The sequence below is a fragment of the Furipterus horrens genome, unplaced genomic scaffold (genome assembly GCF_987537825.1).
Source record: "Furipterus horrens unplaced genomic scaffold, mFurHor1.1.pri manual_scaffold_7, whole genome shotgun sequence".
Classification (NCBI taxonomy): domain Eukaryota; kingdom Metazoa; phylum Chordata; class Mammalia; order Chiroptera; family Furipteridae; genus Furipterus; species Furipterus horrens.
This window is the reverse complement of record NW_028327177.1, coordinates 138,797,871-138,821,743: the sequence shown is the minus strand read 5'-3', so window position 1 is coordinate 138,821,743 and position 23,873 is coordinate 138,797,871. Positions and strand designations below refer to the sequence as shown.

The window sequence follows — 23,873 nt, the reverse complement described above, 5'->3', positions numbered from 1 at the left end:
TCCTCTTTGGGTCTAGCTTCTTTGGGACTCTGTACTTCCTGGACTTGTATGTCCATTTCCTCTGCCAAATTTGGGAAGTTTTCCTTCATTATTTTCTCACATAAGCTTTTAATTTCTTGCTCTTTCTCTTCTCCTTTTGGCACCCTTATGATTTGGATGTTGCTATGTTTTAAGTTGTCCCAGAGGTTCCTAATCCTCTCATTTTTTTTTCAATTCTTGTTTCCTCATTCTGCACTGGTTGACTGTTTATTTCTTCCTTATGTTCCAAATCATTGATTTGAACCCTGGTTTCCTTTCCTTCACCACTGGTTTTGTGTGGATTTTCCTTCGTTTCATTTAGCATAGCCTTCACTTCTTCCCTTATGTGTTTGCCGTACTCAAGCATATCTGTCAAATCTGTGAGCATCATTATCACCAGTGTTTTGAACTCTGCATCTTTGAGGTTGGCTATCTCCTCGTCTGTTAGGTTGGCTTAGTTCTCCCAATGGAACCTTGATCCATTCCCCCTTTTGGGCCATACTGCTCTCTCTCCTCATCTTGACAGGCTCCTGTCAGTTTGTTTGCCTCTGTGTCTTAGGTAGAGCTGTCGCTCCTGTTATGTTGTAAGGGACGGAGCCTTAGGTATTCATCAGTACAGAGCAACCCGTTTCACCACATTGTGGCGCTGTGGGGGGGGGGGTCTGAGAGGGAACAATGCCGCTTGCTCAGCACTCGCCCCTTTTCTAGGCACTTCTTCTTCCCATATGGGACAGGTGCCACTCTACCTGTTGTCATGGTTGTGTTTCCCAGAGTGGGTGGATCTACGGATGTTCTAGGACTATGAGGGCCCTTTAAACAAGCGGACTCTGCAGAGAGACCGGCAGTTTCTGCCTCCACCCCAACCCCCACTGGTTTTGCACAGTCAGAAGCAATGAGGCTTTATTTTCCCTGGCACTGGAACCGTGAACTACAAGGTCAGGTCTGGTGCTGGGAATGCTCCCCAGGTGTCCCTCTTGACTTTTTAAAACATGTGACTGCACTTTCTGCTGGCCTGCTGCTGCTGCTGCCACCACTGCCACACCGAGTCCTCTCTGCCCCAGCTCCGCCCCTCCTACCTGTCTGGATGAGTATTTCTTCTTTATATCTTTGTTGGACTTCCATGCAGCTTGATTTTCTGGAACTTCTGGTTGTCTCTAGTTTTGAGATAGTTGTATTCCTTCTTAGCTGTGGAGGGAGCCGCAGCGTGTCTGTCTAGGTCTCCATCTTGTCCGGAAGTCTGTCTATAGTCTATTTTCTGTATGACTCTCTTAGCCTTTTTAATGAGAAGTATTTTATATTTTTTATTTATTGATTTGAGAGAGAGAAACATCTGTTTGTTGTTCCACTTATTTATGCATTCATTGGTTGATTCTTGTAGGTGTCCTGACTGGGGGTCAAACCCACAACCTTGGCTTATGGGGATGACCCAGCCTGGGTTCGTCTTCATTATTTCTTAAAATAGTTCCTTTTTTCCCAGGACTCCTTTTCCTGAAATTGGCACTTGAACTTTTGGTCTTCAAATCCCATAGCTTTGCTTTCAATTTTTCTATCTTTTTATTCCCTCCTGCTCTTCTGCTTCTTCCAACAGTCTTTTTTGTTCTTAGTCTTGTTATTATTTTAGGAAAGTAGGAGAAATGATTTGGTTGGCACATATTCAGTTTGATCTGTACTTGCTAACAAAGAAAAACTAAATAATCTAGTGTTTTAACAAGTAAATATTACCATATAAAATAAAAGGTAAATTAATTACACTCTCATTAGCTTAAGAGCAGTCTATATTTGTGTTAAATTTTTATCCTCTCCAGAAAGTTTTTTTATAAAACATTTTTTAGTAATTTTGTTTGATCCTGTTTTTATAACCTGTTTAAATCAGTTCGTTTCAGACTTGTTAAAAATGTGCTGCAGTGCTTTGCCGAAAACTTCCAATGAGTACTTTTTGAGACTGTTGGATAAAAATATTCCTGTTTAGGCCCACTTAATGACCCAGTGGGTAACTTGTTCAAGTGTTTTTTTGCTTTTTAAATAAAAATGGGTATTATAAAAGAAACTATGTAATTAAAAGTGAGCCTTTTTTATAGAAGATTCTGTTTACTCAGAATCTATTTACTGTAACTTTAAACATAATCTAACTGCATTGATGAGTTATAATTCATGTATAATAAAGACAAAAACACCAGAGTTATAGCTGTATAACATTTCTTGAGCTAAAACAGCTTTTTGCTTTAGGATCTACATTTTTTCCAGCTTCATTGTGATGTAATTCACATAACATCGTATAAGTTTAAGGTGTTGATTTCATACATTGTGTATTGCAAACTGATGACCCACCATAGTGTTAGCTAACAGCTGTATCCCATCATATAATTATCTTTTTTTTTTTTTTTTTGTGGGGAGGACATTTAAGATCTATTCTCTTGGCAGCTGTCAGTTATACGGTATTTTTAACTGCATTCACTCTGCTGTATATTAGAGTCTCAGAACTTACTTATCTTGTACCTTGAAATTTGTACTCTTTGACTATCACCTCACCTTTCCCACCCACTCCCAGTCTCTGACAGCCACTGTTTCTCTAGTTTTATGAATTTGGCTTTTTAAGATTCTGTGTATAAGTGACATCATACAGTATTTGTCTTTCTCTGTCTGATTTATTTTACTTAGCATACTATTCTCAGGGTCCATCCATGTTGTCCCAAATAGCAAGATGTCCTTTCTCATGATTAAATAATATTCCATTGTGTATAAATAGAAAATCTTTTTTATCCATTCATCTGTTGACAGACGCTTAGGTTGTTCCCATAGCTTGGCTCTTGCAAATAATGTTGGAAAGAAGTTGAGAATGCAGGTATCTCTTTGATGTCCTGTTTTCACTTCTTTTGGATATTTACCCAGAACTGGGAATGCTGACAAGTGTTTAATTTTCTTTAAAATCAGCCTGTTTTTCCTCTGTACTTTCTCTCTTGACAGTCTCCTACAGTACCACAATGTAAGGTATTGTTTCTTAAATTATCCCAGATTGTAGATCTATTGTCTTAGGCTGTTTCCTAAATTTCAGATTTATATTTTTAGCTTTCTGTTGTCTGTCTCTTCCACTTGCCCTTCAGACTGAAGCTCATCATCTTTTCTATTACAAGCTGGTTCTTCATCTTTAGATGTACATTTTTATTAACAGCTTTATTATATTCAAAGCATCCACCCCTTTTAATGTAAATTTTTGATTTCTATAGCAATTGCTCAAAAATGCTTTTTTTCAGATAACTTTTCTGTCAGGCACAGCATTGTTGGAAGACAACCTTTTTCAAAATTGTAACAGGTTTGAGTGATATCTTCATATCTTTTGCAGGTGTTTTTTTTTTTTTTGTTTTTTGTTTTTTTAAATAACCACTATCTCCTGGTTATTTGCCCAAAAGTAAAAATTTAATACATGATCTATATTGAATGCCCAGTTGTTGAATTTATATACCTATATGAATTAGTATATGCCTGTATCATATTCTAAATGCTGGATAATTCATTTTCAATAACTTTTCCATCACTCTTGCGGGAATTGTTAGGTCTTTTTTAAGTACCTAGTATGGTACAATATACACTGTAGACAATTTATGAGATGTGTGAGACATTTTAGAATCTTGAGTCTTAACTCCCCTCAGTCTTGGTCTTTAGCATTCTCTTCTGGTAGATAAAATTATGAGACCTCGTGGGTATGGAAAATGCCTTTATTCTTTGTTTTTAAAGATTTTATTTATTTCTAGAGGGGAAGGGAAGGAGAAAGAGAGGGAGAGGAACACATGTGAGGGAAACATCGATTGGTTGCCTCTTACATACCCCCAGCTGGGGACCTGGCCTGCAACCCAGGCATGTGCCTGCCCTGATCGGGAATTGAACCGGTGACCTTCCAGTTCGCAGGTCTGGCACTCAGTCCACTGAACCACAGCAGCCAGGGCTGAAAAATGCCTTTATTCTGTTCTTGCTTGTTTGGCAGATCCTATAATTATCATTTAAAAATGAATTTTCTTTTAAAATATTCAAGATACCATTGCATCATTATCTAGCTTACAGTGTTGCTATTGAAGTCTGATGCCATTTCAGTTCCTTTGTTGTGATAAGTACTTGAGCCCTTTCCATTTGGTAGCTCATGTCTTTCAATTCTTAAAAATGTTCTTGTATTACTTTTTGATAATTCCTCTGTTTCCTCTCTCCATACTTTCTGGCATACCTGCCGCTACATGTACACTTCTAGTACTTCTCGTATTTTTTTTTACTTCCCACTTTTTTCTTTGTGTGAAACATCAAGAAGAAATGTTGAAAGACAATGCATAGAATAGAATATTTAAATATACACACATATTTAGTACCACATAATTAATATTCTTAAAAAGGAAAGATACTATAGATGAGTTTATGTTATTTTTATTTTTCCACTATCATTTTTAAAAAAAAAAATATTTTTTAAACCCACATTTTTATTATTCTGGAGTGGTCTTTATTTTTTAATCTATAACCAGATTTCTGTTTAGTAGCCTTTTTCCTCTGCCCACTGGCTTATTTTGTCATTTCTTAAACTTCAGGTATTCTCATGATAAACTATTCATGTTTGGAATAATTGAACTTTTTCTTTGTATTGTATTTTATTCAACTGAATTTTTAAAATGATCCCACAGTAAAATTAATACTTTTTTTTTTTTTTTTTTGGTGTATAAGCATATTAGTTTTGAAATATGTATAGATTTATGTGAACAGCACGACAGTCAGGCTACAAGGCAGCTCCATCAATTTGTAATCATCCTTTTTGAATGATTTTTTTTTCTGTGTATACAGTTTTAGGTTGAGAACTTTTGTTTATTTATTTTGTCTGTGTTTGTTCTTCCAGCATTTTCTGAAGGTCTAGCGGCTTCATTTTCGATTATTCTAGGTCATATTTAAAATTTTTCTGTTCCATGTATAAATGCAAATCAGTTGGGGTGTGGTTGAAACTTATACAATTTATAGAAAAACCTTTATTTACTTAAATATAATATGAAATTATGATAATTAAAATAGGTACAGAGTTTATACCTAATGTAAATATATGTAAATACACAGAACTGTATATTTAAAGATGATTATAGAGTAAATACTTTTATTTACAATTTATTTCTATATAAATTATAACAAAACAAAATTTTTATGTAAGTAAAAAGAACTGAAGTTTGAGCTTTATTAACTTCTTCACAAAAAAATTCAACATTTCCTATAGATATTGTCAAGGTACTATTTCTTTAATGGCCCTGGCTGGTTTGGCTCAGTGGATTGAGCGTCGGCCTGCGAGCTAAGTGTCGCTGGTTCGATCTTCTAGTCAGGGCACATCAGAGAAGGAAAACTCTGACTCCAAAAAACCTCCGCTGCCTTGCGGCATACCTCTTCAGGGGAAGGGCTAAGGGAGTAAACCCCGACAGAAAATCCGGAGCCGGAGTCCCTAAGGCGGTTTGACGTTGTAGTCAACACCGGCAACTCCTGCGGCGCACCTGAAGCCAAGCTGTATTGACTCCGTCTTTCCCTTGGACCCTTCAGCTGCGAAGAGAGGGGGGGTCTGCTGCATGGGCAACAGCAGACCCTCCATATCACCCTGCCCAGGCTCTGTAGCTTCAGCTTCACTGGAGAGGACACTCCAGCGTCATCGCAAGATGTCGATTCAACACGGGAGGAGACAGATACCTTGTCACTCCCGAGTTGGACTGCGCAGCCATTCTGGGCGATGCAGATAGACTCTTAAGAAGCTACACCATTGTCTCTCGAGATGGACGGCTGCCGACGACTATCATTTTTAGCACTTCAGTATAAACTTGGAATAAACACATGTGTTCAATCTTCCATGTTTGTATTTTCCGCCTCTTTCTTTCTTACAACTCTTGGTCATCCTTCAAGACAGTGCAGATGTCTGTTTCCTTCAGGATGCTTTTCCCAGTCCTCTCTCTTAAGACCCAAACCAGTTTTCATATCCCTCTGTTGCATTTCACTTACCATTTCATATATTCCTGTCATGAGATAGTGTATGTTCACCCTCTCTTTTTTCTAATAGTATGACAATAGTGGTTTAAGAGTTTGTGCTTTGTTCAGAGACAAATCTTAGCTTGGATTCCGAGTCCAGGATTTAACTCACTTTGTCACAGTATGACCTTGGGATAATTAATAACCTCTCTGAGCCTATTTTGTATGTACTATAGCTAATAGCAATAATGCCCTCTTAGCAGTGTAAGAATATGTAAGAATTGCAGTTAAAGGATGTGGCACACAATAAGAAGCGTTAGCCATGACTATTATTAGTCTGTGAACCCTTGGCAACAGGTACTGTGCATCTCCAGTGTCCCAAACATGGGAGACCCTTAATACCTGCTTTCGGCACATAGTTGTTGCTCAAATATATAAACGAGCAAACTACAGTTCACAGATAACATCTCCACCAACATTTAAACATTTTTATAAAAGGAATATTGGGTACATTCATGGCACATTAGCCTGTCAGTGATTCAGTGTTTATCAGACAGTATCTAAAGATTGATTTTCAAGCCTTTGACTGAAGAGTAGTGAGACGCCAGAAATATGTAATGTTTGTGGTTATATGTGAGGCCTGTAAATAGTGTTCTTACTAGGGATAAAAGAGTGATAATAAAGATTAGTGATAAAAAGTATGAGATGTGTAATACTTTGTATTTACTTAGCAATATGTGGTTGATTTCTACAAATTAGAAGTAGAATTTCACTTTTTGGTCCATTCAATAGTAATAGAGTGTTATGTGCCTGGCACTATTCTGGGTGCTAGAGATACAGCAAAGCATAAGGTAATCTTGGCCCTGAAGACTTATAGCTCGAATGTAGATGAGTGTGTGTGTTAGTTGGGAGCAGCACCTAGATAGCAGAGCAATAAAACAGAGTGATGTGTAAACAGTCTTAGCTGGAGTGGGGAACCAGGGTCTTTTAGACCCTCAGAGGGCAGGGCTAGTCCCAGAACCCAGGGTGCCTGACTCACAGGTCAGTGTTCTTTCATAATATGCCCGTCTCTTGAGTGGAATTTTTAACCAAGTGAAGTGATTTTACATTAAGGGTTAATGTAAAGGAAGCCAGTTCAGAGAGCCCGTGGGCGTGCCGGTGTTCCAGAGAGACTTCTGTATCCTGTAGGCTAGCACTGTTGCTACCTATTCACAAGACAGAATGATCTTAAGAAATGTTACTGTCACATGGCTGCTTCCTTCTCAGTTTTCAGTGTTGTGGGGCCTGGGAAAAATTCAGTTGCATTTTCAGAGCTTCAAAGGAAATAATCTGAGTTTCTGGTTTAAGTTTCCTGTGCAATTTTGAGTATACATAGAGGAGGGGCAAGTTAGTAACTAAGTGCTCCATGTGTATCGATAGAATTTTTCTCCATGGTGTTAGGCACACGCTAATTGTCAGTGCTCTTGGCCACTTGTCATCCATTTTGTGAACATCAGAATAAATTTTCTACTTAGCAGTCACTCTAAACTTCTGAATGGAATTACGAAGTTATTTTTGAGAAGCATTTTCTCTGGTACTTAATGGCCACCACAGAACTGCACCACATAGGTCTATGTAATACATTACTACAAATATTTGTAATGAATACTTATAATGCCAAGACCTTATGCAAAACAAGCTAAATGGGTTAAAATTGTGTAATTCTTAGTTGACACAGACATCCCTTATATATCTATTCTACTCACCCTTCATGAATAAACATGTTATCTTTTGGAGTGCCTAGGTTTGCAGAATACGTACCCATTTTCTCCCTCTAGTGTGGGTGGGTGCTGGCAAGTTCCTTTATTACTTTTTCCTAAGTTTGGTAACCCCTCTAAGAAGCAGACCGGAGGGATCAGACAAACAGAGCTAAGAGTATCAGCTCTGTCCTTCCTGTCTTTATTCCTGATGCAGTATTACAGGTAGACACTGACAGCTAGACAACTGCAGGCACCCAGCAGAGGAGCAGATTGGAATATATTCTCTCTCCAATCAAAAGCAGCCCTAGAGAAGGCTCACATGGCCCTGAGCTTAGGCTAGGTGTGCATATGCATAGTTCTCTCTCAGACTTTCCCTTGTGAGTAGTGAGTGGGGGCTGTTAAAGAAGCCAGTGCCTCTGGTTCTGTCTTCTCTGGGCATCCAGAATCATCTGGGGAGCTTCTTAAAAGTATAGATGCCTGGGGCCCATGCTCATAGTTCTGGAGTCAATAGAAGTTTCCTGGAATGGTCAAATTATGCAGCCACAGTTGAGAATCACAGCTCCACTGGAAGGTCCCCCAGAGGAAAGAGAGTCTAGGAGGGGATGGACAAAGCCCCACTGTATTTGTACATAAATCCCCCAAATGGTACTCCTTTCCAGATTAATGATGTTAGCTATGTTCTGTATGTTGAAGGATTTTTGTTTTAAAATCTACATTCATATAGATTGTTCTGATTCTGTGTGGTCCACATTTGTCATTTTTAATGGCAACTGAATATTACATCTTGACCCTTCCTCAGTTGTGTGCCATGTGGGTTATTTTTCATTTTCTATGAATTTGCTAGAATCAACAATTATGTGGGAAGAGTTCTTCAATTTTTTTTTTTTAGGAGTGCGATTCCTTTAAAAATGGGATTACTAGATCCTATAGGTATGTTCAATATTATGAGATTACTCTGAAGGGAGGGGATCATGATGTACCATTGAGAATGTGTAGGTTTGCCGTTTGCCCACTTAATAAGGTGACTGGTAGGAAGAGTTGTGCCTAAGAACTTCTTGACAGACCGGAACAGCGAGAGACTGTCAGGGAACAGAACAGGTTCTAGGCCTTAGATTTATGCAGCAAGAAACATACCTCAAGGCCTAAAAACACACTTTACATTTCTCAAGATTAATTTTGGTACAGTATTAGATGCTATTTCAAGAGCAACAATGATCTAACGTTTATCTTCCTTTTTTAAAAGTGACAGCAGTATGAAAGTAGATATTACATTTGGCCATTAGCTAGGTGGGTTTGCATTTATAGAAAGATATGTTGAATAGCAAGAATTGTCTTTACACACATAATTTTTATGAAGTGTTTTTTTTTATATAGCTGAGTTACTACTATCCTTTTCTTCTCTTTAAGTAGAGGTAGTGAGTGAGATTGTTAGAATGGTTCTTCTGAATAATCTCAGTAAAGGAACTGTAGATGACGTAGTTTTACGTGCAGAAAGCATACACAAATTATCAGGAAGTGTGTTCATGTTAGAAATATTATGCCCAGTTACTTAGCCTGCTGCTCTACTAATGAGATCATGCAAGCCTTGTAGATGTTAAAGTGTTTCACTTGTGCTATGTATTTATACTTGTTTTTAAGGGGCTGGGGATATATTCTTATTTAAAGCCAGATACAACTTAAATTTTGAAAAAGAATTAAATGCCAGCCTGTTTCTTCTCATTTCTTTGTTGCCATGTGAAGTCACTCGGCTTCTAAGCAGCCACCACTTCCCCTCCACACTAACGACCCTTCTTTCTGTTTGTTTCTTGCAGGAGGTATATCGGATTCCAAAGAAAAGTCAAACTGAAAAGGAGAGTACAAGTAGGTATTCAGCAACACTCTGTGCATGTCCTTTTACAAGTATTATTTTGTAAATATGCAGAGGTAACTGATAAGAACTTGAGCTATTTTGTTTTTAAAACCAGACAATATATAAGTAGGTAAATGAACTATTTGGTGTAAAGTTTTGGAAACTTGTATTTTTATGCTTTCTTAATGAATTTTGCCAAAGGAAATGTCTCTTTATACTACCTTTGTTGGTTTCCTTGAAATCATGGCCCTTAGTAACTTTTCTTCCATTCACTTGTTCCTCTAGAGCAAACATTCTTAAACCTGCACTCCTAGGGGTCTGTGTCTTTACTTATACATGTTTATATACAAAATTTATGTACATTTATTTTTCTGGGGAAAATTCAGAACTTCCATCATATTCTCAGAGAGTCAGTGACTCCCTAAAAGGTTAAGAATCATTGTTACAGAACAGATAACAGGGAGGCCATGGAGGTCTGGTTTCGGGGTTTTCAACATCCTCCTTTAGAGAGTAAAGCAATTGGGATCAAGTACATCTGTCTCTTTAGCCCCTCCAACACTGACCTAGTTATAAGCATATTGAAGGAGCCAGTGTGTTCATGGTTTTGATCTTTTTTCTTTTCTTTTTTTTTGCATGAAGAGAGCTTTTCATAATCTTAAATAGGTTAAATAATCTTAATGGTTAGAGACCTGTTATGAGTCCTTTGCATGATTGTTGTATCTTTTGGATATATATATTTTAAAGATTTTATTTATTTATTTTTAGAGGGATGGGGAGGGAGGGAGAAAGAGAGGAGAGAAACATCGATTGGTTGCCTCTTTCAGGCTCCCATCTGGTGACCTGGCCCACAACCTAGGCATGTGCCCTGACTGGGAATTGAACCAGCGACCTTTTGGTTTTCAGGCCAGTGCTCAGTCCACAAGCCATACCAGCCAGGGCTCTTTTGGATATTTTTAATTCTACTAGCTTAGTCTCTTCATAGACACATATCCTACTTTTAGGGCTACAAAGAATTCTTCCCATAAGAAACAAGGCAGGGTTGGGCAAGTACTAGTTGACAAAACCAGTGGAATCACTATAGAGTTGATCATCAGAGGCTACCTTCTCTGGAACCACTGACTTGAAATGATTAGCAAGAGAGCCAAAGCTTAAATACCTATGACGGTTCCCCCCAATATTTTGCAAATATCTAGTCTGGGGTGGCCCTCTGAGAGATGGTGCATGGCATGGTCTGTAATGGACAATTATGATCTTTTCAAGAAGCAGCCTTTTGTGTGCCAACTTTAGTCTCTTGTTCACATGTGGATTCTCCTCCCCAATCATAGTCTCAGGCTTTTCAGTTACAGAAATGCTTATAATTCATTCGTGGCTTCATTACCTCTAAATATCAAGCAGTTTAAAAGCTCTTTAGAACTTTAAAATTTCATGAGTTGTGAAATACTTTGAGAAATATGTAGTCTAGCTTTACCCTCATTTTCCATGAGAATATCAGCCTGAATAAATAGAATGACTTGTCTGCCTCACATACTCTTAAGGTGCAGAGTCAGAATATGAACTGTTGGTATGATTCCTTTTCTAATTTTACACATAGATATGGTAAAGAAATGGCCACATTTTAAGGAAATTAACACCTGGGATTGAAGGTAGAAGTACAGTAGTCATGGACAGATACAGATAAAACTATATAATATTTCACAGAAGGGTGTTGTGCTAACACTGTGAGTTGGAACAGTTATTTTAATTGTACAGCATTTTCTGTCAGCATGTGGTTCTCAGTGAGTTCTCACTGTTAGCTTCTCATTGACAAATGCTCACACATGGCTGTAGATTAGTAACTGTTTTGCAAATAAGTGGAGTTTCTGGCCAACTAAAATGGGAACTGCAAGATGCCATGTGCAAACCTAACCCTACTGATAGCACATTCTTCAGAGATAAGAAAAAGAACAAGCAGTTAACATTTATTGAGTATCTGCTTTGTACTGTGAGAGAGATTTTATAAGAAATTCTGTCCTCAAGAAGAGAGCAGTCTGATTCATCAGGTAGTAGTAGTTACATACACAAAGCAACAGCATATAATACCAGTGGGTTTATATTGAAATGTTCAGTGGTGGGATTTAGACTTCTCAGGGAGATAGTGACTAGGAGGTGTGATCAGTGAAAAGTACTACTTAGGGCAGCTTTGGGGAGCAATGGCAATGGAATTGCATGAGGGTAAGTCAAGTAAGAACTATTTTCGGTAAAGACACTGAGTGGGTAGTAGTACCATCTTTCAGTAGGAAGCTGGCATTCTTTTTTTTTTTTTTTTGGAAGATTTCACTGTCTGGCTTTGATAACTTCCTGAATTATCACTTGTTATTGCCTGCGTTGGAAATATTTTCCTTTTGAAATTGTTGTTCATTAAAAGTTGTTTACAAATTGAAATACCTTAGAAGGTTACGGAATATAACTTATTAAATTGAACCACTCTAGTTTGTCAAATTTTACAGTAATTCACTTTGGAAGAACTCATAAATAAAATCCTCACCCGAGGATATATTCATTGATTTTAGAGAAAGAAACAGAGGAACATAGGTGTGAGAGATAAACATTAATCAGTTGCCTCCCACATACCCCCTGACCAGGGGTCAACCTAGGTATGTGCCCTCATCAGGGTTTGAACCTGCAACCTTTTGTGTATGGGTTGACACTCCAACCAACTGAGCCACCTAGCCAGGAGACAAAGCTCCCCCTTCTTGAGTAAAGGAGCAAATAAGAAGTCTTTTATTGGTTTTGAAAAAAGTTGTCTTTTTTTTTTTTTTTTTAAATTAAAGAGACATTTCCTGTTGAGATTTTTATGTTTAGCATACAGATTGTAAATATGCAGAGTTACAGGGGCAGTGCAAGGTTTTAACCTTTTAAACTGACAAGCAGACTGCCTTGCTAAAGGTAACGGGAATATCTTGCATGCTATGTTCCACAGAACTTGTTAAAAGTGTTGAAGGCTTGAACTGACACTTTGGGGAAAGGCAGGAAAGGGAATTCACGGAAGAGGCTTTAGGATGTAGGGTACACTCACACACAAAACCTGTGTGTCGTTCAGATTCAGGACTGGAATATGAGGGAGGAGTCCATAGATCCATTTGTTGCGTAGAAATGTTATACACAGTTGATGCACTATCATAATGGAGATAAGTCTGCCAACTAAATTGTTTTAAACCTTTTCTCTTAGTAACTGAACGAGGAAGGGAGGCTGTTGGCTTCAGAGAACAAACAGCTGCCCCAAAGACTCCTAACAGGTCAAGAGAGAGAGACCCAGACAAACAAACCCAAAATAAAGAGAAAAGGAAAAGAAGGGGCTCCCTCTCACCACCTTCTGCCTACGAGCGAGGAACAAAGAGGCCAGATGACAGGTAAGTGGCTTGTATGAGTTACTCTCCTTTCTGAGCAAGTCAAAGGGTGCTCAAGTCACATCACTCTGATGCTTGGGCACCAGGGGCTTTTGGAATAAGCGTAATCTCTGGGGAGTGAGTATAAAACCTTACCAGTAAATATTGAGACAATTTATTTTTATATTAATATTAGCTGTGAAGATTAATAGTTGAATGGTTTCTACTTCATAACATTTAAGTGCTATTTGAGGAGGCAAAGATTTGTTCCTTTTTTTTTTTAAGTATATTTTATTGATTATGTTGTTACAGTAGTTCCAACTTTTTCCCCTTTGCTCCCCTCCGCCCAATACCCCCCTTCCCTTCAGCAGTCCCACCCCCCTTAGTTCATGTCCATGGGTCATACATATAAGTTCTTTGACTTCACCCTTTCCTATGTTATTCTTAACTTCCCCCTTGTCTATTTTGTACCAACCGATTATGCTTATTAGTCCCTGAACCATTTCCCCATTTCTCCCCCTCCCCCCTCTTGGCCAGAAGTCCAGATTTGTTCTTTAATGGGGCATTGGGGTGTGGGTAATGGTAATTCTTCTGAAGTCAGAACTTTGTTTTCTAGTGACTCTTGCGCCATACCTGTCAAAATGCTGATTGATCCCTGGGTCAGAGGCTGTCTTTGTCATGCTGTAGGGAAAAAGGCTGCATACTCATCTACTAGGGACTAGAAAACATTTATTATAGAGAAGTTCTTTTTCAGTTTTAAATTTAATTTATATTACATTTTCAGAATTTTTAATTTTGGGCCAAGTATGTAATTGTAACTCACTGTGATTTTAATTTTCATTTCTCTAATACTAAATAAATTGGACATCTTGTCATATATTTATTGACCATTTCTGTCTTCTCTTCTGTGAAGTATCTTTATATGTCTTGTTCATTTATTAAAGTATTTGTCTTTTTGAGTTTTGGAGTTTTTTATATACTAAAAATATAATTATGTTTTGGTGATAATTTGTGCAAATATTTTCCCCCCTGTTTATGGCTTGTGCTTTGACTCATTTTGTATCGTTTGATATACAGAATTTGTTAATTATTTTTGATTGAATATATCATATGTGTGGTGTGTTTCCTTTATGGTTAGTGTTTACTGTGTTTTAAGAAATTCTTTTCTGCCCTTGAGGTGATGATATTCTGTAAGAGATTTGAGGTCTTAATTCATTGGGAATTTTTGTAAGGCAGGGATCTGGTTTCATTTTTTTCCCTAGGTGAATATCCAGTTGTCCCAGCTCCATTGACTCGAAAGCCCATCCTTTCTCCACTAATCTGCAGTGCAGCTTCTCTCCAAGTTTTCATTCTTGGGAGGATCTGTTTCTGAGCTCCTAATGACTCCAACTCACAGTGTCTTGAGAGCAAGCAGGGCACATCCTTCTGGATGTCATGTCTTTTCTCATATTTGTTCCTCCTTAGAATCTGCTTGTTAGGTTTTTTCCACACACCCTCACTCTCTCAAAGAGATGATTCTGAAGAGACTTGACATCTTTAAATTTTTTAGTGTTTCTATTCCTATATTCAAATTATTTGAATATTCTCTGTCTAGTTAGGCATTCTTTAATATTTTTAATAAAGATAAAGGTTTTTGTTAATCTCTTTGTTTACAGTTTTCTCTAGAAAGACTTACCTATATCATGTGTCTACTTATTTCTGAGAACCTTAATTTTTGTTACATTTTCACTTTGTGCTGTAATTTAGATATGCATTTGATTCTTGTATACTGATCTCATGTTTGCCGACCATACAAAGCTCTTATTAATTTCAAGAGTATAAGGTGTTTTTTTTTTTGCTACTGCCTCTGTGCTGCCATGGGCCCCAGCATCAAGATCTGAGACTTGGAGGGCAAGGTCATTGTAGATGGATTGAAGCAGGAGGTTATCAGCACCAGCAGCAAAGGCAGAGCCATCCCAGTGCACCTCTCTGGCCTGGTCTGCAGGTGGCCAGACTCTCTTTTCCAGCTACACGGACAATCTGGTGTGAGTGGCAGGTGACCAACAGCACCTGCTTGAGATATATAGCAGAGCTTTAGAAATAAAAATTGGTTTTCGGTGGGGAGGGAAGAGTAGGGTTTGTACCTTTTTTTCTCTTTGTCACTACCAGTCCATATCATATGAATTTGTTTTTCCTTTTAATCCTTATGCCAATTTTTGTTATTTCATTTTTACTCACGAGTAAAGGATGTGCATGCTCATTCTTTGTTAATATTTGTTATAAATGTGTGTGGCCAGACATATGTCAAGTTCTGTAGCTTTTATTAGTGTATTTTGATTTATGCTTTAATTTTGGAATTTGTAGTTATAGATCTGTCCTCAACTTTAAAGAAGAATCTATTTAGGATTCTATGTTTCTTTAATTTGAAATGCTAGAATCTGAGAATAGGATAAAGTTATTCTTTGCATCTAGGTGTCTGTTTCCTTGGACTTCTATCTGCAAGATTTTTTAAAGTAATTTTGAGTGTGATTTTTAACCAGTGCCAAATTGGAGTCAGTATAGTTAATGATTTCGTATTGAGTGACATAACACTTATTAGTGCTTTGATTATATCTATAATTTAAAGAAAAACTTTTTGTGATGCTCTTATTGTCTTTTTTCTAGGTATGATACACCAACTTCTAAAAAGAAAGTACGAAAAGACCGCAATAAACTTACTACAGAGGAGCGTCGGAAGTTGTTTGAGCAAGAGGTGGCTCAGCGGGAGGCTCAGAAACAGCAGCAGCAGATGCAGAACCTGGGAATGACATCTCCACTGCCCTATGACTCTCTTGGCTACAGTGCCCCTCATCACCCCTTTGCTGGCTACCCACCAGGTTATCCCATGCAGGCCTATGTGGATCCCAGCAACCCCAATGCTGGAAAGGTGCTCCTCCCCACACCCAGCATGGACCCTGTGTGTTCTCCTGTTCCTTATGATCATTCTCAGCCCTTGGTGGGACATTCTACAGAACCCCTTGCTGCCCCTCCACCGGTGCCAGTGGTGCCACATGTGACAGCCCCTGTGGAAGTTTCCAGTTCACAGTATGTGACCCAAAGTGATGGTGTGGTACACCAAGACTCCAGTGTCACCGTCTTGCCAGTGCCGGCCCCAGGCCCAGTCCAGGGACAAAATTACGGCGTGTGGGATGCAAACCAGCAGCCTGTCAGTGTGCAGCAGCAGTACTCCGCTCCTACACCGTCTCAGGCGACCATATATTATCAAGGACAGACTTGTCCAACTGTCTATGGTGTGACATCACCCTATTCACAGACAACTCCACCAGTTGTACAGGTAACTCATTTTGGGACCTCTCTTGTCTGTCTTACAGTTTGTTTATGGGACATTAAATCTGATCAATACTAGTTATATGTTGTATAACAAATTACTCTTAAAACTTAGCAGCTTAAGACAAGTAATTATTACCTTACAGTTGCTGTGGGTTAGGGATTCAGAAGCATAATGGCTGGGTGGTTCTGGCTCAGAATCTTCCATGAAATTACATTAACCAGGGCTGTAGTCATCTTGAGGACTAGGCAGTGGATGAAAGTTTTCACTTTCAAGCTCACTCACAATGTTGTTCCCTGGCCTGGGTTCCTTACCCCCACGTGGGCCTCTCTTAGGGCTGCTTACAGCATGCTAGCTGGCTTCCCCCCAAGCACAAGAGAGGGAGAGAGAGAATGACTTTTGGGTTACTCCTCTCCTTCTTGCTTATAGGCAGTGAATTATATACAATTCATTCTTCTGTATCACTACGAGGGAGAACCCTCTGTCATGGTAATTGAGTTAGGACATGGCTTGCCCTTTCTTCTTCTAGACTTAGCTTGCATATGATTTCTTAAAAACCTACATGTTTATCATCAAGAAGTTTGCCAAGGTGACTCTGATGCACTGATCCTAAGGATATTACTGTGGTAGGAAACAGTAATGTTAAATTTAAAAGCTAAGAGTGTCCTGATTTTATATTTCAAAATTATTTTTTGTGTTTTTTAATCAAATTTCTCTTTTCTATAAAATAAAGCAAGATATTTTAAACTTTAAAAAAGAAGACTGTAAAGAAAGTATCATCTTCACCATATACCTATATTTTTCTCTCTCTTCCCCATCACACTTCATCATCCTTATAGGGAAAATGTGGGTAGCAGAGACCCCCAGGGATGTTTCCTGTACACGTTACTTAGTATTGATCAGTAATGTTTACTTCTGTTAGTATTTTGTGCGGAAGATGTATCAGAATTTTGTTTGAAAAGTCATGACAAAGTGCCCTGCTTTAATTCCTAAAACTGTAACTGTATTATCTGCTTTCATTTTTTATGATCTATTTAACCACAGTTATATATTTTTATATATTTGTAATCTTAAAGACAAAGTTTTTTATCCATCTTTTTCTGCTTAACAGGATTCTTAACCATTTTTTCAAATTCCGTATTTTTGTGTGTGTATATATACCTACATAGATATACATACATGTACATTGTAATGGCTGTATAATATCCTGTTTGCTTATAAGATCGTTTTTAATCTATTTTCCCGGGGTAGTCATTTAAGTTGAAAGTTCTTTTTCATAATTATAAATAACACTGCACTGAACATTTTTTATACTTCGTTTTGTGTACTTGTGGGTTTTATTCCCTATTTGGCTTAAATGTTATACTGCTAGTAAGAAAATGTTCATTACTGGTTATTAGGTATCATTTTTACAGAATATTGAGGAATCTTAAACAGATTTTCTTAGGTCCTAACTTCTCCTGCTGTCCTGCCATATTCTATTTTGGACCAAGACATTATTTTTGAGTTTTTCCCTGAGAATGTGTATCACTGATAAAAGAAAAACAGTACTCTTCTGTCCCATCCCTATTCCTGAAATATGTTCTTAACTTCGGTGTAGATACTAAGCAACAGTAATGGAAGATATCCTTTAGAGACTCCTTAGTAGAGAGCTCACTGGACATATGGTTGTTTTTATAAAATAGATTTTTTTCCATCCCAGTGAGCAAAGAGACTTCTCTAGGGGTTAGTCATGCATAGCCTGAAACTCAAGCATCTCAGTCTTACTTGTTTCCAGTTTTCCAGTCTGTTGGTACCAGGAATCGCTTATGGACTCCCTGACCCACTGTGTGTGCTAGAGTAGCAGGTGAACAGACTAGGGCTGTTCAGACTGTCCTTCTCTATGGGATTAGCTGAGCAGACATGATGTTGGGCTTTGGGTAATAAGAAGCACAGAACACGCTGTTAGTGTTATTCTGAGTACCAATCCATCATTTACTTGGTGTCCAGAAGACGAGCACTTAGTTTCTTCAGTTTTAATTTTCTCATCTGTAGCATGAACAGAGTGCCTCAGAGTGGTTGAGGTTTGCATGAGATAATGAATATTAATAATGATTTAAAGCACCATTTACCTTGAAGGTTTGATTATAGTCATTACTCAAACAGTTACCATAATGATACTGAGAGAGTATTGACATCAGTGAGCTGTGAAATGCCACTAGTCAAGGTCATCTATCTGTCTGGCCCAGAGATCTGACCTCCAGGAGGAAGCCTTGAGGTCTGTCATTCAAGCCTAGTATCAACTGTAATAAGATGGGCTAGTGAGTTTATAGATATTCTAACTTGACAATGAAGTATTATATGTTATAAATTTGTGTGTGTGTACCTGTGCAATATCTTTGACATGTGACATAGATGTGTTATTAGAAGGAGAACGTGCCATTTTTTTTGTCACAACAGCTTGTTAAAAGACTCAATTTTAACTAAGGCCACATGATTTATATAGTGGTCTTCCGACATTAGTAAGTGACCTTAGAAAGTTATACTGAATTACATCTCAAAAAATTGCGTGCTTAGCCCTGGCCAGGTAGCTCAGCTCAGTAGAGCGGCATCCTAATATGTCAAGGTTGCAGGTTCAATCCCTGGTCAGGGCACGTACAAGAATCAACCAAGGAATGCATAAATAAGTGGAACAACAAGTCGACGCTTCTGTCTGTCTGTCTGTCTGTCTGTCTGTCTCTCTCTCTCTCTCCCCCCTGTTCCCTCTCCCTCTCGCTTCCCCCTCACTTTCCTCTTCCTCTCTCTCTCAAATCAATTTCAAAAACAAAGAGCTGAGTGCTTAGTCTAATCTTTCATTAGTCAACTGACTCAGGTATAAAGTAATAGCGATTTTCCTGCGCCCCTAGAAGTGGGGGCAGAACAATTATGTTTTCCCCTCTACAACATATTGGACCTTAGTTTTCTCTTGTAATTCCCATTGCAGGTCACATTTTAAAGATATTTCTACGTGGTATTTAATGTTTGCGAAGTTAGATTTTGTGTAATTTCAGGTCGCTTAAAAGGGAGAGCAAATTTTCTCCATATTATCCCCCAGCAAATGGAGAGATTGACACATGCTCTCTGTGTGTCTCTCTCAAGTGTGTACGTCTTTCAATGGGAATGTAGACCAGTTTCCCCTTCCCGTTGCTGTTGCTGGTGTTGGCACTGGCATCTGCCTGTCAGCTGGTTTGGGTAGCTACTATGGAACCCTGAAAAACATTCATGTTCCCTTTACCTTTTGACGGTTTGAGCTTCAAACACTGTCCCTCCATATGAAAGATGATGCCAACCTGGATGTGAATTACTGCTTTATTAGAGCTAGAAAAGTACACGTTATGAGTCTCTTCATTTTATCTTTTAGAGTTATGCCCAGCCAAGTCTTCAGTACATACAGGGACAACAGCTTTTCACAGCGCACCCACAAGGAGTGGTGGTGCAGCCGGCCGCAGCCGTGACCGCAATAGTTGCGCCCGGGCAGCCTCAGCCCTTACAGCCAGTAAGAAATCTTTTGGTTGATAAAACTCCCATTGGCTGCCTGCTTTATCTTTAGAAGGCTTGCTTTTTGTTTTAGCTTGGTTTTTGTTGTTGTCTTTGTTGTTGTTTTTTACTGTTTTAGCTTGTTGCTTTTTTTTCTCTGGGCATTTTTTTTTTTTTTTTTTTTTTAAATTTTTGAAGTTATCAGTTTTATTCAAGTGCCTCAGGGAATGCTACTCAACATTCTGTAGAATTTACAGCTGTGTTAATTGATATATATTTTGCTCCCAGGATCCTTTTTATTTATAATTTAAATGGACTAACCTTGCATTTTTATACTTTGCTATGAATTTCTGAGGTAATAATTTTTCAGACCAGCTATTATTTTTTACGATATTATATGATACCATACTAGACTCCATGGACTAGTGTAGTATGGAATTGAATGCTATACTTCACTATACACGTTGTGCAGTGTGTACTGCGGGAAGCTTTTGGTATTCATCATATGGAGAAGGATATGAAATTTTGATGAAGTGTTGTTTTGGGATGAAATGGGAAATAGGAAGCTGGTCTTGGAAGCAATCGAGAAACTAAACAAGAGACTAGCATGATCCAGAATAGCAATTTTGAATACTCGGAATTCTGAAGAAGGCTCTTCAAGCATTCTGGCGAGTGATGGTGGCCTCAGACAGGTAGGGCAGTAAATGGAGATGGAGGGAAAGTGTGGAACACCTGAGAGGAAGACAGTGTGCGCTTACAGCTGGAGTCTGAGGGCCTGCTCTGAGCTGGGCTCTCCGAGGCATTTTTCGTACGACCGTAACATTGCATTCCTATTACTAGAAGTTGGCACTTAACTGAGAGTTGAGAATCACAATGAATTATACTTAAAGTGGTTAGAGGTTAATGTCATGAAAGGAGCAGATGAAGAGTTCGAGGAGGGAAAGAGTCATTCGCAGGTGGGGCAAGGATTGGTAAGTTAGTACTGAATGATGTGAAATATTAAGTTACACTGAAGCTTAGGGAAGAGAGGTCAGATAGAGGGCTACGGGAACGGAAGCGGTGGAACTTAGGAACTTAAGCAAAGTCCCCCAAGAAGCAGCTACATAGAGATTTAGAGGGGGTATGTATGCACAAAGCAGCAAGCTCAAAGACCCATAAGTGTGCTTAAGAGTGGACACCTTTTATCTTAGCCTGGGATTTTAGGTCCCTCTTTAACTGTTCAAGCAAAGATAAAGCTGGAAAAATTACTCATGTCTGTTTTTTCAGCCTGAAATGGTTGTAACAAATAATCTACTGGATCTGCCACCCCCTTCTCCTCCAAAACCAAAAACCATTGTCTTACCTCCCAACTGGAAGACGGCCCGAGATCCAGAAGGGAAGATTTATTACTACCATGTCGTCACAAGGTAAGCAGAGCTGTGGCGTCCCCAGGTCAGCTTGCAGTTGGTCAGGGGAACTGCCAGCTTACAGGGAGTTTTATGCGGTGATCGTCATTGGCTGTTCAAGGTGCTCGAGGGCGGCTAGGTTTCCAAAGTCACATCTTTAAGTGTTATGTCATACCTTAGACTGTGATCCTTTTTAGATATGTTTTGGTGTATTTTTAATATGCAAGGCTCTTTTGGAGAAAACTAAGGAGTTTCTTTAAAATGGTAATGATTTCATCTAACATTATACATTTCAGGGAGGGGTAATGGGCAGACCTTTTCTGTAAAAGGCCAGATAATAAATATTTTAAGCATTGCAAGCCTTCAGTCAGTCATGACTACACAATTTTGCCATTGTGTAAGCAGCCAAGACACTACATAAATGAATGGACATGTCTATGTTCCAATAAAACTTTATTTATAAAAATAAGCAGTGGACCAGATTTGCTCTAAGTGTTTAGAATATCTTTTGGACAGGCAGCTTTATATGAATTTGTGTTTTCTGTGTGTGTGTGTGTGTGTGTGTGTGTGTGTGTGTGTGTGTGTGTTTGTGTCTGTCTGTCTGTATTCCTCAGTATATATAATCCTGTGTGAATTGTTTGGGTGCATGTTTTGTAATTTGCAGCTACATTATTATTATTATTAATATTTTTTAGAGAGAGGGGAAGGAAGGGAGAAAGAAAGGGAGAGAAACATCAATGTGTGGTTGCCTCTCATGCGCCCCCAACTGGGGACCTGGCCTGCAACCCAGGCATGTGCTCTGACCAGGAATCAAACTGGTGACACTTTGGTTTTAACCCACTGAGCCCCACCAGCCAGGGCACAATTACATTATTTTTAATGTTTGCCTATACTTTGTTGTGGGGGCCAGTAAACCATGCCCATGGACCCCTTGTTTTTGCACATAAAGTTTTGGGAACACATCCACACCCATTTATTTAGGAATTGTCTGTGGCAGTTTTCACACTATGGTAGCAGAGTAGAATAGTTGTAACAGAGCCCAGAGGGCCCACGAAGCCAAAGATATTTACTCTCTGATTCTTCATAGAAAAATTCTTGCCAATCCCTGCTCTCTTGTATGTCTACACCAAAGTTTATTTAAATGGGTAATTATTGTCTGCCTGCCGGTAAAAAAAAATTATTTGTACCAATTTAGACTCACAAAAAGTAAACAGAAGTGCCTTTTTCATCCTATAAGTCGTAATAGGTGAGAAATATTAATTTCATTAACAATTCTTATTGAGATGGAATGTCTTCATTAGATTATTGACAGTTTAGGGTCATATACACATTTTTGTCAGCATTGTCAGATCTTTTTATCCAAGTATTGCAAATGTTTTTTGTTTGTAATGTTGACGTGAAAAAGTTTAAATTTTTCAGGCAGTCAAATATTTTCCCTTTATGTTTTCTGCTTAGAAAGGCCTTTCTTCACCCTGACTGGTATGGCTCAGTGGATGGAGTGCTGACCTGTGGACCAAAAGGTCACCAGTTCGATTCCCATTCAGGGCACATGCTTGGGTTGCAGACTGGGTCCCCAGTTGGGGGTGTGTGAGAGGCAACCACACACTGATGTTTTTCTCCCACTCTTTTCTCTCTCCCTTCCCTCTTTCTAAAAATAAATGAAAATTAAAAAGAAAGGCCTGTCTTCTATAAGACCTTTATAAAACAAGCCCTCATTATGTTGCCAGCTGAAAGCATAGTGATTTTAAAAACCATTGTTTGTAAAATTTATCAGAACTTTGTTTTTTCAATACCAAAACAAACTTTCTAATGTACTCTCACTTTTCCAAAAAGAAAAAAAGATTATATTTCTTATTTATATGTGTACCTTCTCATCTTTTTTCTAAGTTTTCCTTAGCTAGCTCCTACAAGCATAATACTTCCCTCTCTATTCACTTTCCATAATAAACCTATAGCTGCTTGTGGGTCTTTGATTACAGTAGAAATCTTGAGCGCCCCCCCCCTTTTTTAAATCTAATTAGTTGCATTGGCCAGAAGTAAGCCTGTTCTCACAATCATCTGCAAAACTGATTTACACCAAAATACCTTTAATGTTGCTGACTGAAGACTTATGTGGTATGAAAACAGAGGATGGATGGCAGAATTGACCTGCCAGCTATGTGGCTAGCTCCTCTGAGGTTTTTGACACATTAAGTGATTACCCTTAAAGCATCTTCTGTGGGAGCTGACTTCGGACTCCTGAACATGAATTCTCTCACTTCCAGTTGTTACCTCACAGATCTAGCTTAAAAAAAAAAATCTTGGCCTACTTGTTTCAGAATAACTACTAACATATAATCAGTTAACATGGTTGAACCCTTCTTTTTGCAGTCCGTTGAGAATATTTTTAGCAGAGGGCACAAGTTTTTAACCTGTAAATCTTTTCTGTGTTGTCAGTCATTAGTCCAAAGGGCACAGCTACAAACAAGAAGGCTACTAAGCAAGGAAGAAGTTTCTCACATGCTCCAGGGTTGTGAGGAATATATTGTGACTTATTTTATTTTGCTCCAAGAACGTGCTAGGTAGAGTCACCATTGACCTCTTCACCTGCATAGGGATGGCATAGGCAGCCACCCACTCCATGTACTGTAATCCCTCACTTATCGCGGGTATTACATTCTAGACACAACACACACACACACACACACACACACACACCCGCGATAGGTGAAAATCCGTGAAGTAGGAACCTTACATTTATTTTAGTATTTA

General features: G+C 38.6%; 1 protein-coding gene across 1 annotated transcript in view; it reads left to right on the top strand.

Annotated features, from left to right (window-relative positions):
- SETD2 (SET domain containing 2, histone lysine methyltransferase) overlaps positions 1-23,873 on the top strand; it is a 92,993-nt gene that overhangs the window by 62,319 nt on the left and 6,801 nt on the right. The window contains exons 13-17 of the mRNA XM_090284643.1: positions 9,533-9,581; positions 12,779-12,959; positions 15,579-16,248; positions 19,622-19,756; positions 21,004-21,143. Coding sequence (XP_090140769.1) covers positions 9,533-9,581; positions 12,779-12,959; positions 15,579-16,248; positions 19,622-19,756; positions 21,004-21,143 — 1,175 coding nt within the window. The remainder of the gene's footprint in view (positions 1-9,532; positions 9,582-12,778; positions 12,960-15,578; positions 16,249-19,621; positions 19,757-21,003; positions 21,144-23,873) is intronic.